This window comes from Grus americana, chromosome 4, assembly GCF_028858705.1.
Source record: "Grus americana isolate bGruAme1 chromosome 4, bGruAme1.mat, whole genome shotgun sequence".
Taxonomy (NCBI): Eukaryota; Metazoa; Chordata; class Aves; order Gruiformes; family Gruidae; genus Grus; species Grus americana.
This window is the reverse complement of record NC_072855.1, coordinates 31,179,047-31,203,289: the sequence shown is the minus strand read 5'-3', so window position 1 is coordinate 31,203,289 and position 24,243 is coordinate 31,179,047. Positions and strand designations below refer to the sequence as shown.

The 24,243-nt window shown below is 41.9% G+C and overlaps 1 protein-coding gene across 7 annotated transcripts in view; it reads left to right on the top strand.

The window, feature by feature from the left end:
* The window catches only part of DLC1 (DLC1 Rho GTPase activating protein), a 236,988-nt gene that overhangs the window by 209,034 nt on the left and 3,711 nt on the right, over window positions 1-24,243 (top strand). For 6 of the 7 annotated variants that reach the window (XM_054823299.1, XM_054823298.1, XM_054823297.1 and 3 more), the window contains 10 exons: window positions 1,385-1,456; window positions 4,322-4,403; window positions 11,680-11,743; window positions 14,649-16,075; window positions 17,252-17,428; window positions 19,341-19,500; window positions 19,744-19,942; window positions 22,337-22,550; window positions 22,943-23,057; window positions 23,969-24,190. In XM_054823299.1, the coding sequence (XP_054679274.1) occupies window positions 1,385-1,456; window positions 4,322-4,403; window positions 11,680-11,743; window positions 14,649-16,075; window positions 17,252-17,428; window positions 19,341-19,500; window positions 19,744-19,942; window positions 22,337-22,550; window positions 22,943-23,057; window positions 23,969-24,190 (2,732 nt within the window). Of the gene's footprint in view, window positions 1-1,384; window positions 1,457-4,321; window positions 4,404-7,723; window positions 7,806-11,679; window positions 11,744-14,648; window positions 16,076-17,251; window positions 17,429-19,340; window positions 19,501-19,743; window positions 19,943-22,336; window positions 22,551-22,942; window positions 23,058-23,968; window positions 24,191-24,243 lie in introns of those variants that run through there. The other variant, XM_054823302.1, reaches the window with a different exon arrangement.

Below are 24,243 nucleotides of genomic sequence, written 5' to 3'. Positions count from 1 at the left end.
AGCTGTTTATTTATCTGGAATGTTGTGCTTTGGCTCACCTTAACCCCTTGGTTTGGGTATGTATCTTAGCAAAGTAGTCTGGTAAAGCACAAATATTTTAACCCCGTTGTAGCAATATGGAAAATTAGAGGGCGATTGCTGTCATTTTGGAGACGCTGAAAGGTGCCTGCTATTTCATCCATTTTTAACTGTGTACCTGTATCTCACTGGGACTATTTCATAACATGCCAAAATCTTGAGTTATTTTACTTGTTATGTTTGGCTTTTCACTGTCCTATATGCAGTAACTTGTATTCTGAGCAATTCTGAGCAAACCCTCTTGTGCGTGGGTTCTGCAGCAGGTAGCTACAGTGTCTTCTCCAAGTAGGTGGCAAAATTGCCTACTGAGTTGTACATAATGAAGCTTTTCTTTTCTGGTCCATCAAGAACAGTGAGTATAATCAAAGCCAGATGAACTTTAAGAGTTTCTGATTGCTTATTGTCTGTTTGATCAGTTCTAAGTAGGGAGCTAAATTCCCAGTAGTACTTTCTTGAATTTTTAGAAGAAAAAAATTAACCCAATCCGTTTCCTGAACATTTGGAGAATACTCTAAATACCTGTTGTATTTTCCTAGTTTGAGCTAATAAGATAACATATCTTTATTTCTACTTGTATTAGGTAACAAATGAATTTATGTATAATTTATTCACAGACTAATATAACCCATGTTTAGAATGTTTCCTTTCTTTCAGTGTCTTGTATATGTATGTGAATAATTTCATTTTGCGGCATGCTGGTTTGGGCAGTGCGAGGGAAAGGTAGCTGAATTTCCTGTAATATACCAAATAACTCATAAATGCCTTGAAGACCTCCAGTGAAACTGGGTTCTTTTTGGGGAGTGAATATGCACTTGAGCTGCAGTACAGTGTGTCGGTTGTTCTTGAGCTTGGGTCTGTCAGTACTATCTACAAGATGTTAAAGTGCACAGTATTCCGAGCTCTACTAGGAATTTCTGTCAAGACAAAATAATTGTGCCAAGAGGATCGTCTGATTTGTTGAACAAATGCTGCTCATGTTGACTGTGGCACTGGTGTCTCTAGTGTTAACAAAACCTGTACAGAATAATCCATAATTTCTGCAGTTTTCATGTATGCCTGCTTCTCTAACTATTAAAGTGATGAACTGTTGATAAATCCCGGGTGAATGCCAGTGACTTTCCAGAATTTAAGATATGTTTGATCTTGAGAAGAAAAGCAAACTGGGATAAGCAAACCTGTGTCTCAGTTCAAAGTTGCTGAATACCTTCATGCTTATTTTGTAATGGGAGTAGTAGAAGTGGCGGAGAGGAAGTTTTTGCTTTGCAGATCACTAATCGGACGGTGTCTTGTTTCTGTCCTCTTCCAGAAATCGAGGCCAAGGAAGCTTGTGACTGGCTGCGGGCTGCCGGGTTCCCGCAGTACGCACAGCTTTATGAAGGTAGGCACTTGAGCTTGCAAGTTGATCATCCCCTGGCAATTTTTGGACAATAAGATGTAATATTCATCAATAAATGAGGTTCAGAGGCACAGCTGAAGTGCCAGTACGTAAGATGACTTTTAGAGACTGAGCTGCTCTCTGCTACCCACCACACACATAGATGTACCAAACCCAATGAGACTCTGAAGCACTCTTGGAGTTTTAAATTTATTCCAGGTTTCTGTTTTAGTCTGAATCTTCCAAATGCCTTCATAGCACAAATGTTATGTTAGCACCATGGTGCATTCCCTGTAGTTAAAACACAAATGAACTATATTTTCATGAGTGTAGTCATCCACTGCTATGAGCCCAGTCTTGGAGAAACACAGAAGCTGTGTCCAGCTCCACCAGCCAGCTCTCCTAATGGAGCAGAGATCGGAAATTCTGCATATGTGTGGATGCATCTGTACACCTTGTGATTCCCAAGTCCTTTGTGTTTTTTCAGAACAGTTTGGGTTGGTGTTAGACACAGGCTCACTGTGAAAGCCATGGTTGCGGAGATGCGCAGCAGCTCCTCGAAGAGACTGTTCCCTCCTGCGCTCACTTGTCCTTCTGTGGGATGGATTCACTTTGCGTGTCTGCTTTTACAAAGGTTTTGCTCAATTAAAACTGTTGTTTTCATTGCCTTTCTGACCTAGTAGGAACTTGCAGTTTTGGCATGCAGTTCTTACACTCCGATGCAGAGTAATATACAGAGATTTGTTGTAAAGTGCGACATCCTTTTTTTATATATATATATATATATATATTATTGTTCAGAATTTCCCCCTCACATCACTTAAAATTGCTTGCATCGTAGTGAAATTATTATGTACTTTTATCTGCCTCTTCTTTTTTACAAAACAAACTCCAGCTGCTGCTTGTAAGAATGAGCATAGAAAGTCCATTATTTACTGTTGGAAATTACAGCAAATGCTGAGCTGACCTTCTTGAAAAATGATCTTGTTGAGCTTTGATTTGCAGCTGCATTGGCAATATGAGATGATAATAGCACTTTCAAAAGCAGCACTTGGCAAAACCTTTCTTTGCCTGTTCAGAAATTAAATTTCCTTTTATTATTTCTCTTCCTTTTTTTTTTTTTCCGTGCTAATGGAGATGCCAAGATTTTCTTGGGATGCTGAGCTGGGACTGTACTTCCAATTTTTTTTAAAACTGGGGACTACCAGTTGAATATGTGGGCTTTTGGGTTTCATGTTATGCTGAGCTGTTAATCCCCTAACAAATTACTTGCATTCAGAAAACATGTCCTACCTGTGGTTACTGTTGCCCTACCTAGAGACTCTAAACGTAGGTAAAGTTTCTAATGTGGGACCATGTGCTGCCTAACATAAAAAGGACCGCAGAGGTGAGAGCAAGAGATGATGGCAAGGCCAGCCATACATATTGAAAAGACAGCTGTCCTTATATGAAAACAATATACCATTGTCCTTTGCAAGCACCCCCCCAGCAGCAGAAAACCAGCAGCAGCATAAATTAAGCATAAAAAAAAAAATGGATTCATGCCGACTATCAACTTCTTCCAAGTCACCTCTCTCACTCGAATTCTCCTATATGTTTTCTTGTGGGCATTCTAAAGTACTAATTTTCTCAGTGGAAAAACTTACATCAGCACTGGTAAAAAATACCAGTTAAATGTGCTCACCCTCTTTACTTGTACCTTGGACTTAAAATAGTGAAGGGGAAACCTATAAATCAATTGGGTTTAGTACCAGAGTTCTGAGAAGTCACCTATAGGTAGTGGTCCCACACATTACGCATTTAAGATGGAGATTAATCAGTGAGCCTTTGTCAGTTGCTTTGCTAAAACTGCAGTTTTCTGTAGAAAGACACAATTTCTTGAGTTTTGCAGAATACGTCATAATTTGTTTATTCCTGAGGCAAAATCAGGACAAATAGTTCATTTGAGAGATTATCTGTTGGTATAGAAAACCACAAATTAACATTAGTCCTGTTCTTTTCATCATTTCAGCTAATTCTTTCCTAGGCTCTGGAAACTAAAATATTTTATAGACAGTCACTTGGACCAGGAAATGTGTATGCAACTGCAGCAGTATATTTGTAGTTTGTCTTTGTATTGCTGTGTGCCCTGTACACCCAGTGGCTTTGGTGGGAGTTTCGGCTGCGCGAGGAATGCCAGATCAGGACCCGTATGACAGTCTGGAATCTGTGGAGGACAGTAAATAATATATGTGTGGTTGCTGCTTCAGAGCTGTAGTAAATTCTCAGCGCTCTGCCAACATTGCTTTCTCCCCCTCACTCTCCCAGTTGTTTACCTAAATAATCTCCTAAGGGAAGGAGGCAGTATGGGCTCCACGCAGCTTGGCTCCCTTTCATTTCAGTCCATATCTCATTAATGTTGTAACACTGTCAAACTTTTAAATAGCTTGATTAACAGCCAAGGAGATTTGTTTTTTTCATTCCTTTCCAGAGATTTGGGGCTTACTGACCTTTTTTCTTTAATGTGAGATATTAGTACTTTGATGGAGATTGTATATTTATTTTAAATAAAGCTAGCGTGATTCAGTTTATGCTTCTGATGTCAGATAGGGAGCTCGCATTTGCCTCTTTCCCTCCCATTGTTTCATCTCTTCTTTGCTCATTTGTCCTCTGTTTTGCATATGAACTTTCAGTTATCAAAGCTGCACATCAAAAACTTGTACGTGAAAAGGAAGCATCTTTGGCATTTGAGGTGATAACGTGTGTTTCCCTGAGAAGTGCTAATCACTGGCATCTCGGTGGGCTCACCTGGAGGCAGCTGGTTGTTCTGAAGTAACTCACCACTGGGAATAAGAGTCATTTTGATTCCATCTGTCTCTATTTCTACAGATCTCCTTTTTCCAATTGACATCGCTCTAGTCAAGCGAGAGCATGACTTTCTGGACAGAGATGCTATTGAGGCCTTATGCAGGTAGGTGAAAAAAAAGCACACTGCATTTTGAACAAAACCTTTCCTGTGTAATATGAAGTATAACCTGGGAAAAGCATAACCTCAACTGAATTATGTACTGTTAAATAACCATTTGCTTGAGACCTTTTTATTATCCACTATCAGTATGCAGTTTTCATTACAGTTATATATTGGGCTAAGTAATGTTTGGGGATCTTATTTGAAAAAAAAAAAAGTTGGGAAGAAAGTGGCAGAAGTCTTTGTGACAGGTATTTCATGGGCATATTTTTTATTATTCTTCTTAATTTGCTTTCATTACTAATTCCCAAATTAGTTAAGCATGTGAAAGCAGAACTGTGCTGGCTACAGACCATCTGCATGTACAACTGTAGCATCAGTTCCCACACAGGAATTGGGTTTTTTGGGAGCAGTACTAGCAAAGTGATGCTGCTGCACTCCATTACTCTCCTTGCTTAAGTTGGAGAGCAGCTATGTATACAAACAGAACAAAAAGCTGTGTGTACAAACCCTCATTCTGACCTCAGTGCATCACTCTCTGTGCACGGTGATGACCAAAGCGAATGTGGGTATGGCTGAAAGGGATAGTGGGAGCGAATCTAGAGTTTATCACCACTGCAAAGACTGGCCTGCCCTCAGCCCTGTGCTCCCATTACTTACCTTTGTTGTTTATGGGCTCCTTCCATAAACCAGTTCAACTCACCCCGCAAAAAGTCCTTGGCTGGGTTAGTAAATCAGCCGGTGGAAAGGCATTAATGAAGTTCAGAGTGGGTGCAAAGGATGGGGCAGGACCCCACAGCCAGCTGCAGGGACAGGAGAAGGGATGGATAGAGAAAAAGAGGGAGCAAGACTTGCTGGTATGAGGCAGCATGTTTTTACAGACCTACAGCCTCAGCATTACCAATTTCATCATAAGAGCAATTGCAGTGGCCCCATCTGACACTTGCCCATCCATCAGTTACCTCCTCTAGTGCGAGTCCACAATCTTCAATGGCAAAACAATGCCTTAACTTTTCCTATCTCCTATTACCTAGAAATAAGTGCAGTTTTCTGCCTCTGTCCTTCAGTATGGCAGCTTTCCAAATTGTCTGCAAAATGAATGCTTTTGGATACTGCATGCATGATGTCTGCAACTCTAAATGTCAGAAATTCTAATGAATTACAAAACCCTTTTAAGAAAGGCTTTAAGTTTATAGTGTTCTCATGCCATCACTGCCGTAGTTGGAAGTGAAGAGAGGGACTGGAATTTAAAGTTCTTCAGAAATATTTACAGGATTTTCAAGCTAAGAAAACAGATTTGTTGTCCAGTCATTAGGAGGGGAAAAATCTCATTAATGTTAAAGTCACACTCAAGTTGTGCCCTACTCAAGTGTAGGGCACCTATTCCATCAATATTAAAATGTGATGCATTGGTCTGCTTATTTGTGTGGTCTGGAACTTGTGAAGTCATTCAACAGAAAGTACAGCAATGTGAATAAATGGTGGTTCCCAGAAGCATGGCCTCCCCTTGCCAGGAAAACAAAATACAGTCAAGCCAGCATATTTTGGACCTAGTGCTTGCCTGCAAGAATACTTTTTAACGTGGGATTATTTATTTCTAGGGGAAAAAAAAGGTAGCAGATTGTTTCTTACTGGTGAAAGTAAGAATATGCCCTCCATATCTCTTTGAAATTTGCTGCTAGTGTGATTGATAAAAACAGTTAGCACTTTTCTCTGAACACAGAGGACAGTAAAAAGGTCTGTATCCTAAGAATGGAAGCTTATATTGTAAGCCTTCTAATAAAGGTGAGCAAACCAAAATGATATGGGTGTATAGATATTTTGTGAAACTAGGAAATCTTTAATAAGTCTGCTAATTATAAAATAACCTCTTCACTTTCATCTTAAAATTTTTTTCTGTGTAATATGCATAAGGATCCACCGGTCTTACTGTAGCTTGAGACAAAGATTTTAAAGGCTGAGCTATATCATTCTGAAGCCTGTGGCTTATATATCAGAGTTATCTTGTACAAGGCAACTTTAAAACTGAAGCTAAAGTTTCTCCAGAAGCGTTCAGATCCCACCTCAAAACAAAACTGAAGTAATTCAGTTAATCATCTCAGATGTCTGAATTTGTCCCTTTACCATTTGTGTTAGACAAAAGCAGTACATTATCACAACATTTCCACCTTTAGATTTTTTTTTTCTCACATCTCCTTGTTTAATTGTGTAAAGCTCATTAAAAAACACGGAGAAGGCACATCGTTTGGAATGCTGCATTTCTGCCTGAAGCCTGGGTTTATTTTGACTAATGCCGTGGTCATTGTGTAAACAGTAAAGGGGTTTACTTAGTAAAAGACTTAGAGCTGTTTCACAACCGTAAGTCTATCACTGTTTCTTGACTGAAAATCAGAATGGTTTTGGAGCTATTTGCATTTTCAGCACAGAGCTAAATGAACACTGTATGCAGTGGATGGTAACAAAATAGTAAGTCGTCTGTGCTGAGAATCTACTTTTCTGTATAACAACCAGTGTTCTGCTCGCAGTTCTAATTACCTGGTTCTAATTACTGCATGTGAAGAAATTGTTTTAAGAAAGACTGTAGAAATCACAGCGATGGGGATTTTTTTTAAGTTTGAAGCATTTTAAATGATAGTTTACATCTGAACAGTACTGTAAATTATCGTTTAATAATCTTATTAATGTAAGCAGGAAAACGAATCTAACTTTAAAACCAGCTTATTAGTAAATGTTTTGCCAAATTCCTTTCTAAATGGAAAAGGTATCAATAGCCACCCCATTAAGGTTTTTCAGGAAAAATTTTAAGTGAAAAGTGGTTTGAGACTTGGATTACGGAGATAGCATATGGCACTTGGTAACCGTAGAAGATAGATGGTTAAGAAATGTCATTTAGTGATCTTATCATGAAATGTAGGGTTAAAAATGTAAGAGGAATGACTCTTATTTGCTAGGATGCTTCATAAAGTGACTGCAAAGCACTGCTGGCCTTGGTTTTATAAGACTTTATGTAGATTAATGACTCTGAATTTATCTCCCAGAGGATAACTGGCTGCTTCGTGCTGATGAAACCAAGTACTGAAACATGCTTATCCTAAAGGTTGTTGCTAAGTACAAAATACATTGCAAGCCATGATGGAAATCCTATTTAATCTCCTTACGCATAGCTAGAAAACTGCCACACTATATACGCAAGAGGTTTCTTAAATCTTTTACCATCAGGGCTTCTCATCCAAGAAATTGATTATAATGGATTTGCATGAGCAGCATTCACTGCTCGTATCATTTGGTTTGTAAAGAGCTGGCCTCCTTTGCAGGTTAGAACGTGCAGATGAACCCCAGGAGCCAGCGTAGAGGCTGTCCACTGCAGTGAGACAAGAAAGCCCGTGTATCATCAATTAGTTACAGGTATAATGGAGTTGGAATTTGCCCTGTAAGGAGAAATTAAGAATTTAAATCGATTAAGAAAATACTTTGAAGCTAGATTATACAGTTACTCAGATTGAAAATTGTCATTTAAAATGCATAAATCTAATATTATGCGTTGCTACCAATTTTCTTGGGTGTATGGGGTGAGAATTTTCTCCTCTTAATGAGAGCAGAATGAATTACCTGGAGTTATATCCAGCGTAGACCTGAGTGGTATCTAGATTATCAAAGACTTCACATTATAAGCCCCTATTTTAATTTCTAAATCAGCTAAAGGTAGCTGTCACACTGCAATTTTTGATAGTGAATGTCTTGTTCAGGCTGCCATTCTTAAAAGAAGTTCAGGCTAAACTAGTTGGGCCATTTCTGAGGAGAAGACTAGGAAAAATGCGTCGTTTGCTCATTTCTGAGAGAAGCTCCAGCGCCTTGTGTTTTGGGTGCAGCAGATTCAGGCTTCCAGTGTAGTTGCCGCTCAGGGCTGATAGAAGGTCTGGGACTGAGAGGCAGGTCCTGGTGCTTTGGTCACCCTCATGAAGAAGGCTTTTGCAGAGCCAGGGTGAAGGAGCATGAGAGCCTGGGTAGGAGTACATGGAGGGCGAGGAAAAATGACGTCTTGGAGATACAATGCTCCACAGGAGTGAGATACCATCTGGACGTGAAAATGTATAGAGGGAGGGGTGACTCAAAGGCATTTATCTAAATGATGGGAAAGAATATTATCTTGTCATCCAGACAGTCATCCCGAAAATGGTTGGGGTAGGAGGCATTGTAGAAATTGAGATAGCCAGACGGTGAAAGCAGCTGTAACTGCTGTCTGCAGCAATCCTGCCCCATCCTCCATCTCCCATCTTGCCCTCGTGAAGGTGTCGCTGAGACACGTTTGGGCAGAATGAGACGGAGCTAAAGAATGAGCAGACCTGCTGACTGTCACTAGGGAAATGATAAGTTGAATTTATACCTGGGAATGGAATTACCAAAGGAGAAGGTCCAGAGCCAGAAGAGAAAATTGCGGTTCATTAACAAGCATCGATTTGATGAGAAGATTTGTAGAAAATGAATGTTTGCTTATATGCTTAAAAAGTATTGCAAAGCTTATGTGAAGGTTAGTGACAGTTGTATAGGTAACTCTCATCCTGGCAAAGCCTAAACTTTGTAAGCTTAGCTTTGCAGACTCAATAATGTGTTTGGAAGGCAGTTTTGCATATGGTACTGTGTTTTCAGTGTCCTATAGCTCAAGGAACTGGGCACTGCTGAACTTGAGCAGAAGCTAAAGCAGGATGTGTGATGTATATAATGAAAGTTGCAGACCTGAGGCAATCGCTGCAGAGAATTTAGGTTTTAAAAGGGAAACTGGTTTTGTGATGAAATCATGTCAGATGTGTAACAGAGCCTTTATTTGCTTCGCTGCTATTGTATTTAACCTCGCTCATTGGGGGTTACCTTATCTTGCCTTCATACTCATTTTTGTGAGGTGTGCACTGGGAGATTTTTTTTTTTCTTAAACAACCTCTGTGGAAACAGAGGTCTTTGCTCTACCCTTTTTCATCTATTTCAGGGTTTTAATTTGAGTACAAGAAAAGTCTGGGGATGTAATCTTTGTGAAATCAGAGATCGTCTTTATTAGCGGTCAGACAGGCTGGAGCTAGATAAAGCCTGATACAGGGATTTGGTGATAACTTCCCTCTGCATAAGTCAAAGGTTGTAACACTGTGAAATTTGTAAATTATTACACAATATAGAACTGTAACCAGTTTAATATTCTGTGGTCTTGAGGTCCAGGAGTTTGAGAAGAGAATGTTTTTATTGCAAAGAGAAGGAGGTGGCTTTCTGCTGCTGTGTGGCCTCTTAAAAACCAAAATACCAGTTTTGTTGTGTAGCGTGTAGATGGGGCATTCACCCTTCACCCACGCCGTAAATACAATTCCTCTGAAATTCACTGGACTTGTGCATGTACCCACCAGCCGCAGCTGGCAGGACTGAGTCTTCTGGCTTTTAAAGTCAGAGCAAAGGTGAAAATGGAGAGATCTGGATAACTTTCCTAACCTGCCACTGCCCTACTATTTGACCCATGGCAATTCTTCCTGTTTCTCTTCTTTTCTGCTCTGTTGTGGCTGGGTCTAATTATAGATCAAACTGCTTTTTTTTTTTTTTTACTTCATGACTGCAGCAAAAGCACCAGTAGGAGCTTTTCCATTTTCTTTGATGGCCTCAGGATCAAGCCCTGTGTAAATACCATCTGCAACCAATCCTGTGCATAAAAGGCGAGGGGAAAGAGAGGAAACTAGTAATTCCTCCTGTGCACACATTTTCTAGATTCAAGTTACAATTTTAATGAATCTGAAAAGACTCATCTGAAGCAACAGGACAAGTCAGCATTTCTTTTGTTGTTGTTGTTGTTGTTGTTTTTCAAAGCTGCTGATACAGGCTCTTCTTTACACTTCGCTCACATGAATTATGTGAAAATTACATAACTTCCTTCAGAATCAGTTAGGCTTTTTAAAGCTTGGTTTTGCTCCTGTTGAATTTGGGCTGCGATCTGGCTGAAGGAAAGGGGTGGCTCTGCTCCTCCACCTCCCCCTGCACACAGTACCCTTCACGCAGCTCGGGGAACCGACCTGGGAGAAATTGAACCCAACAAAGTCTTGCAAGATTAGTTTTCAGGTCGGTTAGTCTCCTCATCCAACCCACAGTACGGCGTCATGAGTGGAGGTATCAACACAGGGACCAAACCATCGCTTCCATAAAGCTGCTGCTTCAGCTTTTCTGCCTTCTGCATTGTGCCCAGCCTGTTCCTGCCCTTTGCCTTGCCATAGCGCTGGCATTTCTCTAACCACGCGTTACCAGTGCTGATTTTAGCTGAGCTGTGTCCCTGGAGCAGTTTCTGGGGAGGCGAGGGCTGGGAGAAGGGCAGGAGACCACAGCAGCGTGCGCTTGGCTGTGCCTAAACTGCCGTGGAGCTGTGTTTAACAGTGCCAAGTTTTGCTCTGCTTTGAGCTGTTTGTGCTCAGCCCTGCACACTGAGCCTCTGGGGCACAGAGGAGAAGAAAGATAATTTTTTTTTGTTTTAGGGATACCTACCACATCATTAGCTCATCAGGGAACAGAGGGATGCTTATATACATTCATACAGTACTTCAAGATATGCATCCAGGTTGCTGTCTCTTTTCACAAGGAGGCTGGTTAACTATTGTTGCTGCAGCAATTTATTTTTGTTTAAATTTTAGTCTTTCAGAACAAAGTTTTTATGTATAAAAGGAACTTTCAGTTTAGGAAGGAAAAATCAGGTCTGTGTTTTGTTTTGTTTTTAAACTGGTGAGTTGTCTTGTCCTAGGACTGTATTGAAAATAATCATTGTTCACAAACAGACACGTAGTAAGTGGAAAATAAGTTTTCCTCTGGGAGGTTTTAGCTTATAAAGTAAAATTTTAAATCAGCATGCTTTTTCACACAGGCACATGTACTGAGTGTCACATAAGAAGCCTTTTCCGTTATTTTCAGTCTGTTGACATTGATTGTTTCAGGGTTTGGATGTCTGCTATTTAAATAAATGTAACTATTACAATTCATTGGGTATAATGCATTTCTCAACCTAGTGTAAGTTTTCCTTCACTTCTCTTTACTTTGATTCAGGTAATTGTGACAAATAGCCATCCATCCCTCCCTCTGAAGTTAGAATACAGCCAAATGTAATGGGTTAATGGTTAAGTATAATTAGGGCTCTAATTGAAACTCTGCTTGTGGCTATTTGTATGCAAAGCAGTTTGGGAACAGGCTTCACAAAAGCTTTTGAACTGGAATAGCCCTTGTCAAAACACTGGAGTGTTCTCTTAATATGGTTTCCTTTGCTTTGCAGGCGCTTAAATACTTTAAACAAATGTGCAGTGATGAAGCTAGAAATTAGTCCCCACAGGAAAAGGGTAAGTTTCTTTAACATCTTCTGTTACAGCATTGTACATTAATAAAACTGAAAAAAATACCCCAACCATCTAGCAGATTGCTTAGCTGCAGTCTAGGATAACACCTGAGTAGAACCTGGCAAGGACACACGGTCAAAACTCTGCTTATGTTTCATTTAGTGTTCTCACTGAGTGAAAACTGCAGGGCCTGGCCACGGGTAAAGGTTATTTGTCTAGCAAACTCTTCCCCGGGATCCTGCTCCCAGTCTGAAAGGCACTGGGCTTCTCTGCCTGCCAGTGAGGTTGTCCGTGTTGTCGCCTATTAACTGCACTCGGGCGGGATTGTAAAGAGTAGGCTTGATGGAGGAGATCCTGACCAGCCACGAGGAGCTGACTTGAATGTTAGAAAATCGTCGTTGGCGTCATCTTCACAGTTTTGGTTCTTTGCCATCCCGTTAGAATTGTATTATTTTATTACGATGTAGACAGGATCAGTTAGACTGTGCTTGGCCTGCAAAAGAAGGAGCCAATCCTTTGTAGGATTGGGCACATTTTTTCCTTGTTTTTTAATTACATAGCTCCTAATGAAAGCAATATAATTACAGAATACATCAGCTACCTTTTTAGAAAGTTTACATGTTTCCAGGGAGCTCAGCAGGACTTAAAAGTGTTTCCTGAATCTTCAGGATCCCTGTGGTGAGAAATAAGAGAGCACCTACTACAATTTCAGTAAGGTAGTACCGACAGAAAGCTGAGTTGCTGGGGTTTGCTGGTAAGGTACCACTCAATAGCTGTCTTAATTAAAACTCTGTGTGTGTCCTAGGAGGGATCAGTAGTTGATACTGTCCCCTGGGATATGACAACTGCAGATAAAGATGACTGAGCTAAGACAATACAATGCTGCCCTACCCTTAACAAGAATGCATACAAATGTTCTGAGGTTGTTTACCAGGAATTAATCCCCTCTTTCCCTATCTGTTTGTGGTATGTTGGAAACAGCATCCAAGCTGCAGAAGATAACACTCTGAGGCAGCAGCCTATGTAGGAACCCTGTAAAAGTAGGGATAGACAGCTGAATTGCCATTTATGACCGCCAGACGATTTCTCCTTGTTCCTGAACCTTGCTAACACTGGAATGATCAGTATTGCTGTTAGAGGTCAGGCCAGACCCGACTTCGGGTCCAGACCCCGGATCTTCCGGAGTCTGGACATTACCTTTGTTTCAGTCCTTCCTGATTTTCATTCACCACCCATGTTCTGGCAGATGGACTTGGATCCTATTCCCTTTTGTTGTTGACTTCATTAAAATCACTACTTAGCCTTTAAAGCTTTTTAACACTAAGGAAAAATTGTGCTGACAGAAACATATGTTTCCTTATGTTTGCCTTATGTTGACCTCTTTGCAAATTAAGATCACTTTACTGCTCCTTTTTTCCACTCAAACCGCATTCACCACCAAACCATCATTGTTATCCATTGGCAGTTTCAGGTGACTCTTTTCCTCCTGAAAACTTTAAATAAGCAAGCCAGTCTTCTTAGGTTTTCATCTGAGTCATGGACAGAAGTAGTTTGTAATAGTTGGGAAACAAAGAGAATTACACTTGCTCTGTGTCTCATGTGTATTTGGTTATAAATATTAACTATGGTGTTTCACTTATTTTCCTGAGCTGATTAAATATGCTATTTAAAAAAAAGAAAAGGCAAACAAAAAACCCCCCAAAAAACCTAGGAGAGGATCGGGAGCTAACGTGTGCATAAATAAAATACTTGAAATATGAATAATTTATTTGTTTTTCAGAGCATAAATGCTTGTTTTCTTGGCACACAAATAGTTACAGTTTGGGGCATGCATGTGTGTTTGTTTTTAAATTAAAGCAGTCTAAACAAATGAAGTGAAACTCATGGAGCTGGGTGGCAATTAGTGTTTCCTACTCTGAACACCAAAGGTTATTTTGTGGTTTCATGGTGTCGTATTAAAATATCTTCATTGGTTTTATTCTTCCAACATGAAATTTTCCAGATATTTGGGAGACCAAATATGTCAGTCCCAAGATCATTCCTTTTCAGTATTTAGATGAAAAGATTGTAGGCGTAAGTGATGTACGTGTAATTGCGCCCTCAGGCATTACTCATACATCAGACATCATCAGTGGAGATGTTATTTACAATTTACTTACGTGCTATACTGTCAGCGAACTCTTGCTGCTTGCTATCTGTGAGTGTTAAAGTTTGCCTGAAGCAAGACTGAAGTAGAAACTTCACAGGACATTCTTAAAATGTTAGCTGCTAGCCTGTGGGAGGAAGAGTGGACCAGGTAAGAGCCTGGAGGCATCACACACTTGCAGTGCACGAGCTTCTTCTGCGATCTCATTAGTCACAGCAAGGAGACCCTTCAGACTTCCCGAATGCGTAAGGAATTAAGCCACTACAATTCAGAATGTGTGGGAAACATCTCGTAATTGCAAAGAGGAGTATAAACACACAGCCACTATCAACAGAGTGGAACTTTGGAGAGAGTCCAGAGGGACCCCAACCCCTGACTGACTCCAGTTTAAAATTTTATGCATGCCAGGAATTTCCATTGATCTGAGGGCTATCCACTGTGACCAATTAATTGAAAGTCTATGGATACTAGGGTTTTTAGAAAAGAGCAATTTAAAGCAGATTGTATTGTTTGTTTCTTTTTACGAAGGGTATATCTTTTGTATTTAAAAACATATATTGCCTGTCCCATGTTATCTTTTCCTGTGATGGGCTTTATGGCCTAATCTTTCTCTCCCTGAAGTAAAGGGCTGTTTTCACTTTAAATTCAGTGAGAACAAAGTCATGCTTAAAGCAGTTTAGTGGACATTGTATTTAAATGCAACCGCCGTGGCTATTTGGGCAATTTGCAAGCAGTACTTTTCAGGGTTCTTCCTCTTTGCAGAGCGAAGATTCGGATGAAGATGAACCTTGTGCAATAAGTGGCAAATGGACTTTTCAGAGGGACAGCAAGAGGTGGTCGAGGCTTGAAGAGTTTGATGTGTTCCCTCCAAAACCGGACTTGAATACCCCCTCCCCGGAAGCTCCTCACCTTACTAACGCGGCAAGCCGTGAGAGCGTGCTAACAGACCTCAGCGAGCGGCAGGAGGTGGCTTCTATTCTGAGCATCAGCAGCACCAGCAGCCACCAACCAACCCTGCAGAGCGAGGCATCTACCACCAGGACAAACTCGGTTGTGAGTGTTTGTTCATCGAGCAATTTCGTAGCAAACGATGACTCATTCAGCAGCCTGCCCTCACCCAGGGAGCTGAATAGCTTCAGCTTCAACACGAAAGCCAATGAGAAGAACGCCAAGTCCAAAACAAAGAGCCTGCTCAAGAGAATGGAGAGCCTGAAAATCAAGAGCTCTCACCATGGCAAGAGCAAAGCTCCTTCAAAGCTTGGCCTTATTATTAGCGGGCCCATCCTGCAGGAGGGCATGGATGAAGATAAACTGAAACAGCTTAACTGCGTGGAGATTTCTGCCCTCAACGGCAATCACATCAGCCTCCCCATGGTACGAAAGAGGAGCGTCTCCAATTCCACCCAGACCAGCAGCAGCAGTAGTCAGTCTGAGACAAGCAGTGCTGTCAGCACACCCAGTCCCGTCACGCGAACACGCAGCCTCAGTGCGTACAATAAAAGGGTGGGCATGTACCTGGAAGGCTTCGACCCCTTCAACCAGTCAACGTTCAGTGATGTGATGGAGCAGAACTTCAAGAACCGGGGAAGCTTTGCAGAAGACACGGTGTTTTTTATCCCCGAAGATCATAAGCCTGGCACTTTTCCCAAAGCACTCTCCAACGGCAACTTCTCCCCAACAGAAAGCAATGCCTCTGTGAACTGGAGGACAGGGAGTTTCCACGGACATGGCCATCTCACCCTCCAGAGGGAAAACAGCGGCGACAGCTCCAAAGAACTGGGCATGGGGAAAAGGCGCAACTCCTCCAGCTCAGTCAGCAGCCGCCTGAGTATTTACGACAACGTGCCAGGCTCGATCCTGTATTCCAGTACGAGCGACCTGGCTGACCTCGAAAATGAAGACATATTCCCAGAACTAGATGACATCCTGTACCACGTCAAAGGGATGCAGAGAATAGTAAACCAGTGGTCAGAGAAGTTCTCAGACGAAGGGGACTCCGACTCAGCGCTCGACTCCATCTCCCCGTGTCCCTCCTCTCCAAAGCAGATCCACCTCGATGTAGATAACGATCGAACAACACCAAGTGACCTTGACAGTACAGGGAATTCGCTGAATGAAACGGAAGAGCCTGCAGGGATGCAGGACAGGAGGGACTCTGGGGTGGGCGCATCGTTGACACGGTCCAGCAGGTGAGATCACGAGTGCTGGGACGTGGGGTGGCCATGGTGAGGTCCCCTCCAGCCGAAGTGGCTCTATAGTAGCTGCACCGCACTTGGTTAAGGTGCAATAGAAGTTGTGGCCATTGAAGCACACATGGGCTGTTCCCATCGCTTCCCAAAACAATTATAGGCTAGGGAAGTATTCGTGCAAGACTTTTAGATGAGTGATTCTCACACTTCATAGCTGTGTTTTCATATGTTCAGCCTGAGTCATCATTGAAAACCAGCCCGCTCAGCAACACAGCGTTAGGAGCAGTGTTAAGGCAGTTTTGGGGAATGATAATTCTTCAAACTGATATGGTGTGTGGGAGGGAGAGGGACCTCAAGAAGATTATTCACTTTTTAAATTGGCTAGGAGAACCAGTGTAAGTATGGTCTGGTTTGTGTCAGTGTGTAGTAAAAGCCTTGACTTTGAGACTGTTTCAAAAAATTGCACTTTTCAGTAGCAGGCTGTTTCTTAGTAGCATGCTAGGGCACTAAATCTGTGGGGAAGATGAGGTTTGTTTACTTTCTCTTGATCACTGTGGCACAGTAGGGGACCGGGGGAGTTCCAGTGGCCTCCCAGTTTCTGCTGGGAGTTTTACCATGCGGTGGGTGATGGTATTTTGTATTGCGACTACAGCAAGGAGTTCAATTCTTTCTAGCTTTGTTTCCAGTTTTCCTTTAAAACTGGTGCAAATCATCTAAGGCCTGGTTTCCGCTGTCATTTAGTCACCTACAGCTGCTTGTATAAACTTAATGGGGCTTTTAGAAGTGCTTAGTTCACGTTTGATGTGTCTTTGAAATTTGGGCAGATTCTTTTTTTTTTTTTTTTAATGGGGTTTTTTGATTCCCACTGCCTTAATCCTGAGAGGGCTTCTGAAAAAGGGTGTTGGAGCCCTCGGAGGGTATCTGATAGGGCAAGATCATGTAGTTAACACTGAGCTGTGGGCCAGCTCAGAGCGCGCGGTCCCACCTGAAGCACCTGCATGTGCTGCATCGCGCCGGGTGAGGCAGAGACGCTGCCAACTGATGCCTGTGAGATCTCCGAAGACGGCGGCTGCCGAGGGCAGGGAGCTCAGCAGTACGTTTGCGGCAATTCCTGCACGTGTCTTGCAGAGATGGTTCATTGACTGGTCCTTGCTCTGTCCCCCATCTTCTCCGCAGGCACAGGCTGAGGTGGCACAGCTTCCAGAGCTCCCACCGGCCCAGCCTCAGCTCGGCGTCGCTGCAGATCAACTGCCAGTCCGTGGCGCAGATGAACCTGCTGCAGAAGTACTCTCTCCTGAAGCTCACTGCTCTCCTGGAGAAGTACACGCCTTCCAACAAGCACGGTTTCAGCTGGTAAGGGCACAGTGCCATGCGTAGACAGGCCGACTACACGAACACAACAGTTACGCTCATCCTCAGTAACTTTTGGAAGGATGCGATGAATCCCTCCATCCCTCTTTTTCCATATTTACACTTCTTCCTCCAGCCTGTGCTGACAGTGATTTGTGGTTTCCTAAGATGGGGCTAAAATCACTAACCCTTTATGTAAGTGTAATCTTATTAGGCTTGAGAAGGATGTTTATAGGGGGCACGTGAGGAACAAAAGCAATGAAGTACGGGCCAGCTTTCTGAGCAGGAGGATGTCCACTATCCATAGCAAAAGAAGGACGAGTTGTTTATTGAGGCAGTTAGTGAGCAGTGGCACAAACCTCAGTAGATCTTAATAGGCTTGTTTTCCCTTAGTTATTGCTAAATATTTGCATTAGTTTATACAATTATGTAATTAAATAATGTAAATTTCCTTTGGTTTGAGTGTGTCATTAGCCAAAATCTATCTCCCCTCTTTAAAGCACTATAAATCCAGTTAGCTTGCAAAAAAGATGGGGGGGAAAGTTGGGAGAACCATGGAGTTTTTTGTAGGCAGCAATTTCTGTTGTGGCCAGGTGTTTGTAACCCAGTCGAATGCTTTTTGTCAGAAGAATGAGATAGAAAGCTCTTTTATTATTGTAGCTGCAGTACAGCCTGTGTAACCTTCAGGATGCAAAAGACGCAATAAAATTTTTCTTCTCCCTACCACAGGCCAGCCTCCTCCCTTCCCCAGGAGTCATAGAGAGTATTTAGCTTCAGCATCAAAGTACCTCCTGTTCAAAGGCTGTTATTATGTCAGCCTTTCTAAATACAGAAGTTGTTTGTTCTGAAAGACAGAAATAAGTATTGACCAGTTATCCCTGCATGCTTCAGATTCTCGGTGGTGATCGCAATGTGTTTTTTCACATTCCATTGGCATGTTTTTTGACAAAGCAAGTATTATTCATGCATATATCAATAACGTCCTAAACTTAACTATACAGCAATACAAATTAGTTCTGTTTTACTGTGTAACGGATTAGTCAGCTGTAAATGTAATGCACTGTTTGTATAGCTGTACTGTATATTGAAATGTTAAATAGGTCTCCCTGTTTTCCAGTGCTACTGTGTCCTATTAGTTGTTGCACTGGACATTAGCTTTTCTCCCTGTTTAGGAAAATGATCTCAATATTTTCACATTTTAATGGCTCTTTTTTTCCCCTTTATGAAACAAATACTCTTGGGGACCTGGGGGTAAATCATTCTTTTGTGTTAAGTAACTTTTTCCTTGGAGTCATAAGCAGATGGAAAGGCCTCTCATTGAAGCTGGAGTGGGAGGTGGGGGTAACAACAGCCACTGGCTGACGAGGAGGGGGGTCCCTCAAAGGGGTTGTTTATAGAGCTGAAGTTTTTAGCTGACAAACTCAAATGTATTACATCAGTTTCCTGCTGTTATGCACACTGGTGGGTGGTGGACCCAGTTTGAGGACTTTGCAGAACAAGTAGTTGACATACAAAAGCTCATTGTTCAAATGCCCATCTTTCCCGAAACCTAAAGAAGCAGTGTTATAAGGGGTCACTGACCGCAGGATTTATTTTGACTCTTTTGCAATTCAATCTGGCCCCTGCAGTTTTACCCTGTAGCTTTTGTCCTACTAATATTGATGGAGTAGCACCACATTAATACTTAGAGGCAGCATACTGCCCCGAATGTCAAGCCTTTCTCTTAGAGAAACTCTGTTTTCTGTCCTCTCCCCCTTCCCAGCCCTGAGTGGATAAGCTAATTTATAATGTCACTTCTTTTCATATTACTAAAGTGTTTCACTTATTTTCACTGACTTTCTGAATTACTGGAAATACAGAAGATAAATGTCAACGGAAGTTTAATTTAATTTTGTCATTGTCTTTGCTTAAATAGGGCAGTACCAAAATTTATGAAAAGGATAAAGGTGCCAGATTATAAAGACCGAAACGTGTTTGGAGTACCGCTGCAAGTCAATGTCCAGCGCACAGGGCAGCCTCTTCCACAGAGCATTCAGCAAGCCATGCGGTACCTACGCAACCACTGCCTGGATCAGGTGGGTTTTGCTGGACTCTCATCCCATGTGCATGCAGCACCCAAAGCCCAGCCTTCCATTAATTTTTATTATTCTTGGGTCAGGCTGAAAAAAGTAGACTCCAAATGGGAAAAAATAGATAATTAATGCAAGCAAAGCTTTCCATGAAATTAGAACCCCTGCATAAGAAGCTAAAGAGCATACTTACACTTCAAAATTTGCTGGACTCATTGTAAATGTATTTACCTTTCCATATATATTTAGGTTGGACTGTTTAGGAAATCTGGAGTCAAATCAAGAATTCAGGCTTTGCGTCAAATGAATGAGAATTCAACAGACAGCGTCAACTACGAAGGCCAGTCTGCTTACGATGTAGCAGACATGTTAAAACAATTCTTCCGTGATCTCCCTGAACCTCTCATGACCAACAAACTCTCCGAGACCTTCTTACAGATATACCAATGTAAGTGGTGAGATTGCTACGGTAGATGGCAAATGGTCATTTGTGTAGCAAGGGTTGAACTTTCTAATAGTGCTCCTCTCGGCACTACATGTGTTGCATATGTTGGTCTTTGCCTCTCTTTATCAGCCATTATAGTCCAGGCTGCCTCATAAGGGATGGGTTTTTGATGTTCTAGTTGTATAATGATTTATAGTACAAGTTCTTTTTGTTTCAACTTTTCTGTAGTTTGGGAACATATGTAAATCTTCCATCACTTGCTATAAAGTTTCCTCTCTTTGAGCATACTTGATATTACAGTTTGAAAGTTAGCCACGTCTGATGTGGCTAGGTAGAGGAGCTGTGCAAACATCACACGAACAGAGTTTGGAGCTTTCAAGGGGATTGAAATCCACTAAATTACTGAATTTTTTTTGTAAGAGCAAGGCTGCCAAAAATTTCTATTTCATTATAATTCATATTCTTCCATCCTTCACCACAACTTTTGAAAATAACCTTTAAGTTGAAAGCTTTTCTGTTACTGACTTGTAGCTACTTTACTGATAGGTACCATAAACAGAAAGTGCTTAGAATAAATCACATAAAAAATGGAGTTTTTCAATGCAGGTGAAAAAAAATAATTAATCTTTCTGAGATGGCACGTTCAACTCCAGCAAGGGAGACACTCTCTTTTGTGAGCTAGATAAATTGAGTTCTGTATAGATGGTGATTTTTGTGCTGGATCTTTCCAAACAACATACTGCCTTTCAGGTTTTCTTCAACATTGTTTCATTGGGAATACTCTTACTTTATAAAATGGCTAAAAAGGAATTAATGTTTGGTGACCAGAACTCCAAAGCTTTTTGAAATAATTACGTGGGGTCCAAACTGATTGATGCACAATGGGCACCTTGCTGGTCCTGTGGTTTCTCTCCCTAACACCACTCCAGCTCTCTCCCCATGTATTCTTCTCATGGTAGCACAGCTACAACAGAACGTACTGCAATCATACCTTCTTTGAGCCCTCGCTGTATTTTGTGCTTTCCTTATGATGATGGTTACAAAAAGGTTACAGGAGCTTCCTTCAGAGGTCTGTAGGTGGAGGTGACGGTTTAAAATAAAACCATACATACATTATTTCAGTGCACGCATTTTTTGTGTGTGTTTGGATTCCCAGGAAGGTTTATGGAGAAAATTAATCAGACTCTCCACTTCCGTCCATATTGAACAACAACTTTTTGTGGGTTTAGTGCCAGAAAAAGTTTGACAGAGCATTGCAGAAGTATCTGTTCCTTTTCCTTTCGCAGGCGGTAGGTCTGAGGAATCCCCAGAGGTGGTCGGGAAGTATTATCTCTGTGTAAAGCAAAGAGCCTTAAAGCAGCTGTCAGTTTTGCTTCCCTGCAAAAGACAAAATTTCCCTTTGCTTTGGTGTTATGCACCAGGCTGTGCACTGGAGTTGTCCGCACGTGGCTTAAATGTGCTTTGAGCTGATTGAGGGGAGAGTGTGGAAAACAGTGGATTTTTGCTTAAAATTGCTTTCTAAACACACCTGCTAGCCTTACCAAGTTGCTGAAGCCCAAAGCAAATACCAGTTAAGTATCTCGTTAGCACCACGTGTATTATGAGATATGCAGTGAGGGTGGTGTGGTGCTAGCGATGATATAAATGCTCCAGAACTCAGACTCTGATGTTGTCTTCAGAGATGGCTTATTGGAAATCCCTTTATAAGAAGCAGATCTGGTCTGGGTTATTTCATTTTTTTGTTCCCTTCAAGTTTGGAGAGGAGGGCCTTATATAAAGACACACGTCAAATTTTTCCAATGGCTGTTTGTTGTTAGTAACCAAGGAGCTGTTTCATGGTATGGGGCTTCACAGCGTTGACTTTCTTTTTCCACTGCATGACTTTGAATGATCTGCTCAATAAAGCAACCCTCTGTGTTTGGTAAAGCACTTTCTGGATATTTTATGACATCATTGTTGAAGAGGTTTGCTAGCCAATTTATTTAATTAATTCACCTATTCTAAAATGCATTCATGTTTTGAATTTCTTTGAAAGCCAAAGAATTTCTAAATTGGCTGGACTGTGTTTGCTTGTTCACTGCCTGACTCCAGGCTTCTGTCATTTTAGTGCATCTGCGGGAGCATGTAGCTGTTGAAATTAAATCTAAAATTAACTCTGGCCTAGGCACAACTTCTTCTTGCTTGCATTTCTTGTGAGGCAGGAAATAGCTGAGGGTAGTTAAACTAGTGGGTTAAAAAAAAAAATTCCTTCATGTTTCCTACGAATGGTATGCATCCTGAAGGAAATCACTTCGAACTCGAGTCAAATATTTGAAGCTGGAGTTTGCTTTGGGATGTATTCGTGCTGTGTGTGTGGAAAATCAATGGGCTGATGAGAGAATTACTAATATTATGCAGATGTGCCAAAGGACCAGCGTCTCCAGGCTATCAAGGCTGCCATTATGCTTTTACCTGATGAGAACAGGGAGGTCCTCCAGATTCTTCTCTATTTCCTGAGTGATGTCACAGCTGCAGTGAAGGAAAACCAGATGACACCAACAAACCTGGCCGTCTGCTTAGCACCGTCCCTCTTCCACTTAAACACTCTCAAAAGAGAGAACTCTTCCCCAAGGTATGTCTCTGGGGAGCAGGGCTCCTTGCTGCTGGTCCCGTACCACAGCCAGCAGTGATGTGCAGCAGGCACGGTCTAGCTTTAACCCTCGCAGTTGTGATCACCCTGGGGACACCTCAGAGGGCACCCGGCGTAGAAGGGTTATAAGATCCTACCTTTTGTTAGAGATTTGTTAAAATACAAACAAGTTCATAAGAAGGAAGAAACAGAGGCGGTTCCAAAGCAGCAGCTTAGAGAGAGTAGCAAGAGAAGTCGGTAACGCCATGCCAAGATTTGGTCCCTCTAAATCACCAGTAGATTTGGGAATCCTACTGTTTTCTTACCAAATGTCTCTTGCTCTGCGTTAAATAACTGGATGTGTGTGTGTGTGTGTGCTCTTTTTCCCTGTGAAGGGTGATGCAAAGAAAACCAAGCCTGGGAAAACCCGATCAGAAAGACCTAAATGAAAATCTGGCTGCAACCCAAGGGCTCGCTCATATGATCGCTGAATGCAAGAAGCTCTTTCAGGTAAAACACCTATTTGCACAACTGATGGGTGGAATATCAGCCAACATGTCTTACATCTGCTCTATAGTGGAAAGCTAGGAATGTCTCTTTATTTTAATAAAGTTTAATACATGATAAATAGTTTTTTAAGAAACTTTGCATCCTGATCTGGGTGCATACATGAATTAGATGTGGTACCAGAAGAAAAAAGAGTTGTTTTGTTGGCAATGGCGCTTGAAAGTCATGAGGCAGTTGTGGGGTTTGGGACATTTTTGTTACATCCAAGCAGCATCTGAAATATGTTTTCAAGCTTTTATTGTGCAGCCATGAGGGTCTGTGAACTTCATCTCTAATTACAAAGTAAGAAGCTATTTCCAGGAATTTCAGTGCTTGTTTTGTACTTCAATTCCCAAGAGTTAGCAAGACTAGCCCACAAAAGCATCCTGGAACGTGACACTGTCAAACCGTAGGTTGAAGGGTCTGTAGGAACTAAAGCATGCTCCCTCTAGGGCCCTTGATGGAGAACCAGACAAGTCCTGAGTCCTGGTTTTCCTCACTGTCATTGAATCTTTTCAGAGGCCTCAGCTGAAGACATGCCTGTCTCTTTTCTTGTGGCTGACAACTGATCCCTCCTTCCTTCAGTCTGCAGGATAAACTGTGCTGTGGGAATGGATCTGAGTTGTGTAGCAAAGAGGGATACTCCACAGAAAAAAATAAGACACCCCATAAATGAGAGACTAATTTGAGTTAAATCAAAGTCACAAACACAATTTTGGCATTTCTTCACATTGAGTGCTTGACCTGACACATATGCGTCCCACCACTTACAATACAAGTGTACCCATCTTTCTGTGGCTATCAAGCTGCCAGCCTAACACTGTGATTTGGGGAGAGAGCTGCAAGAGGATGATTTCGCCCTTGTCACCCCTCAGATACCTGAAGAAATGAGCAGGGGCCGGAACTCGTACACAGAGCAGGACCTGCGTCCCCTCAGCCTGGAGGAGCTCCGGGGCAGCAGCAGCACCGCTGAGCCCTCCGACTACCACTGCTACCTCCAGGACTGCGTGGATGACTTGCTCAAAGAGATGAAGGAGAAGTTTAAAGGCTGGGTCAGCTGCTCCACCTCAGAGCAAGCAGAGCTGGCCTACAAGAAGGTATGCACCCTGTCACTCATACCACAGCTTTGGTTTCTCGCTCATCTTCTCTA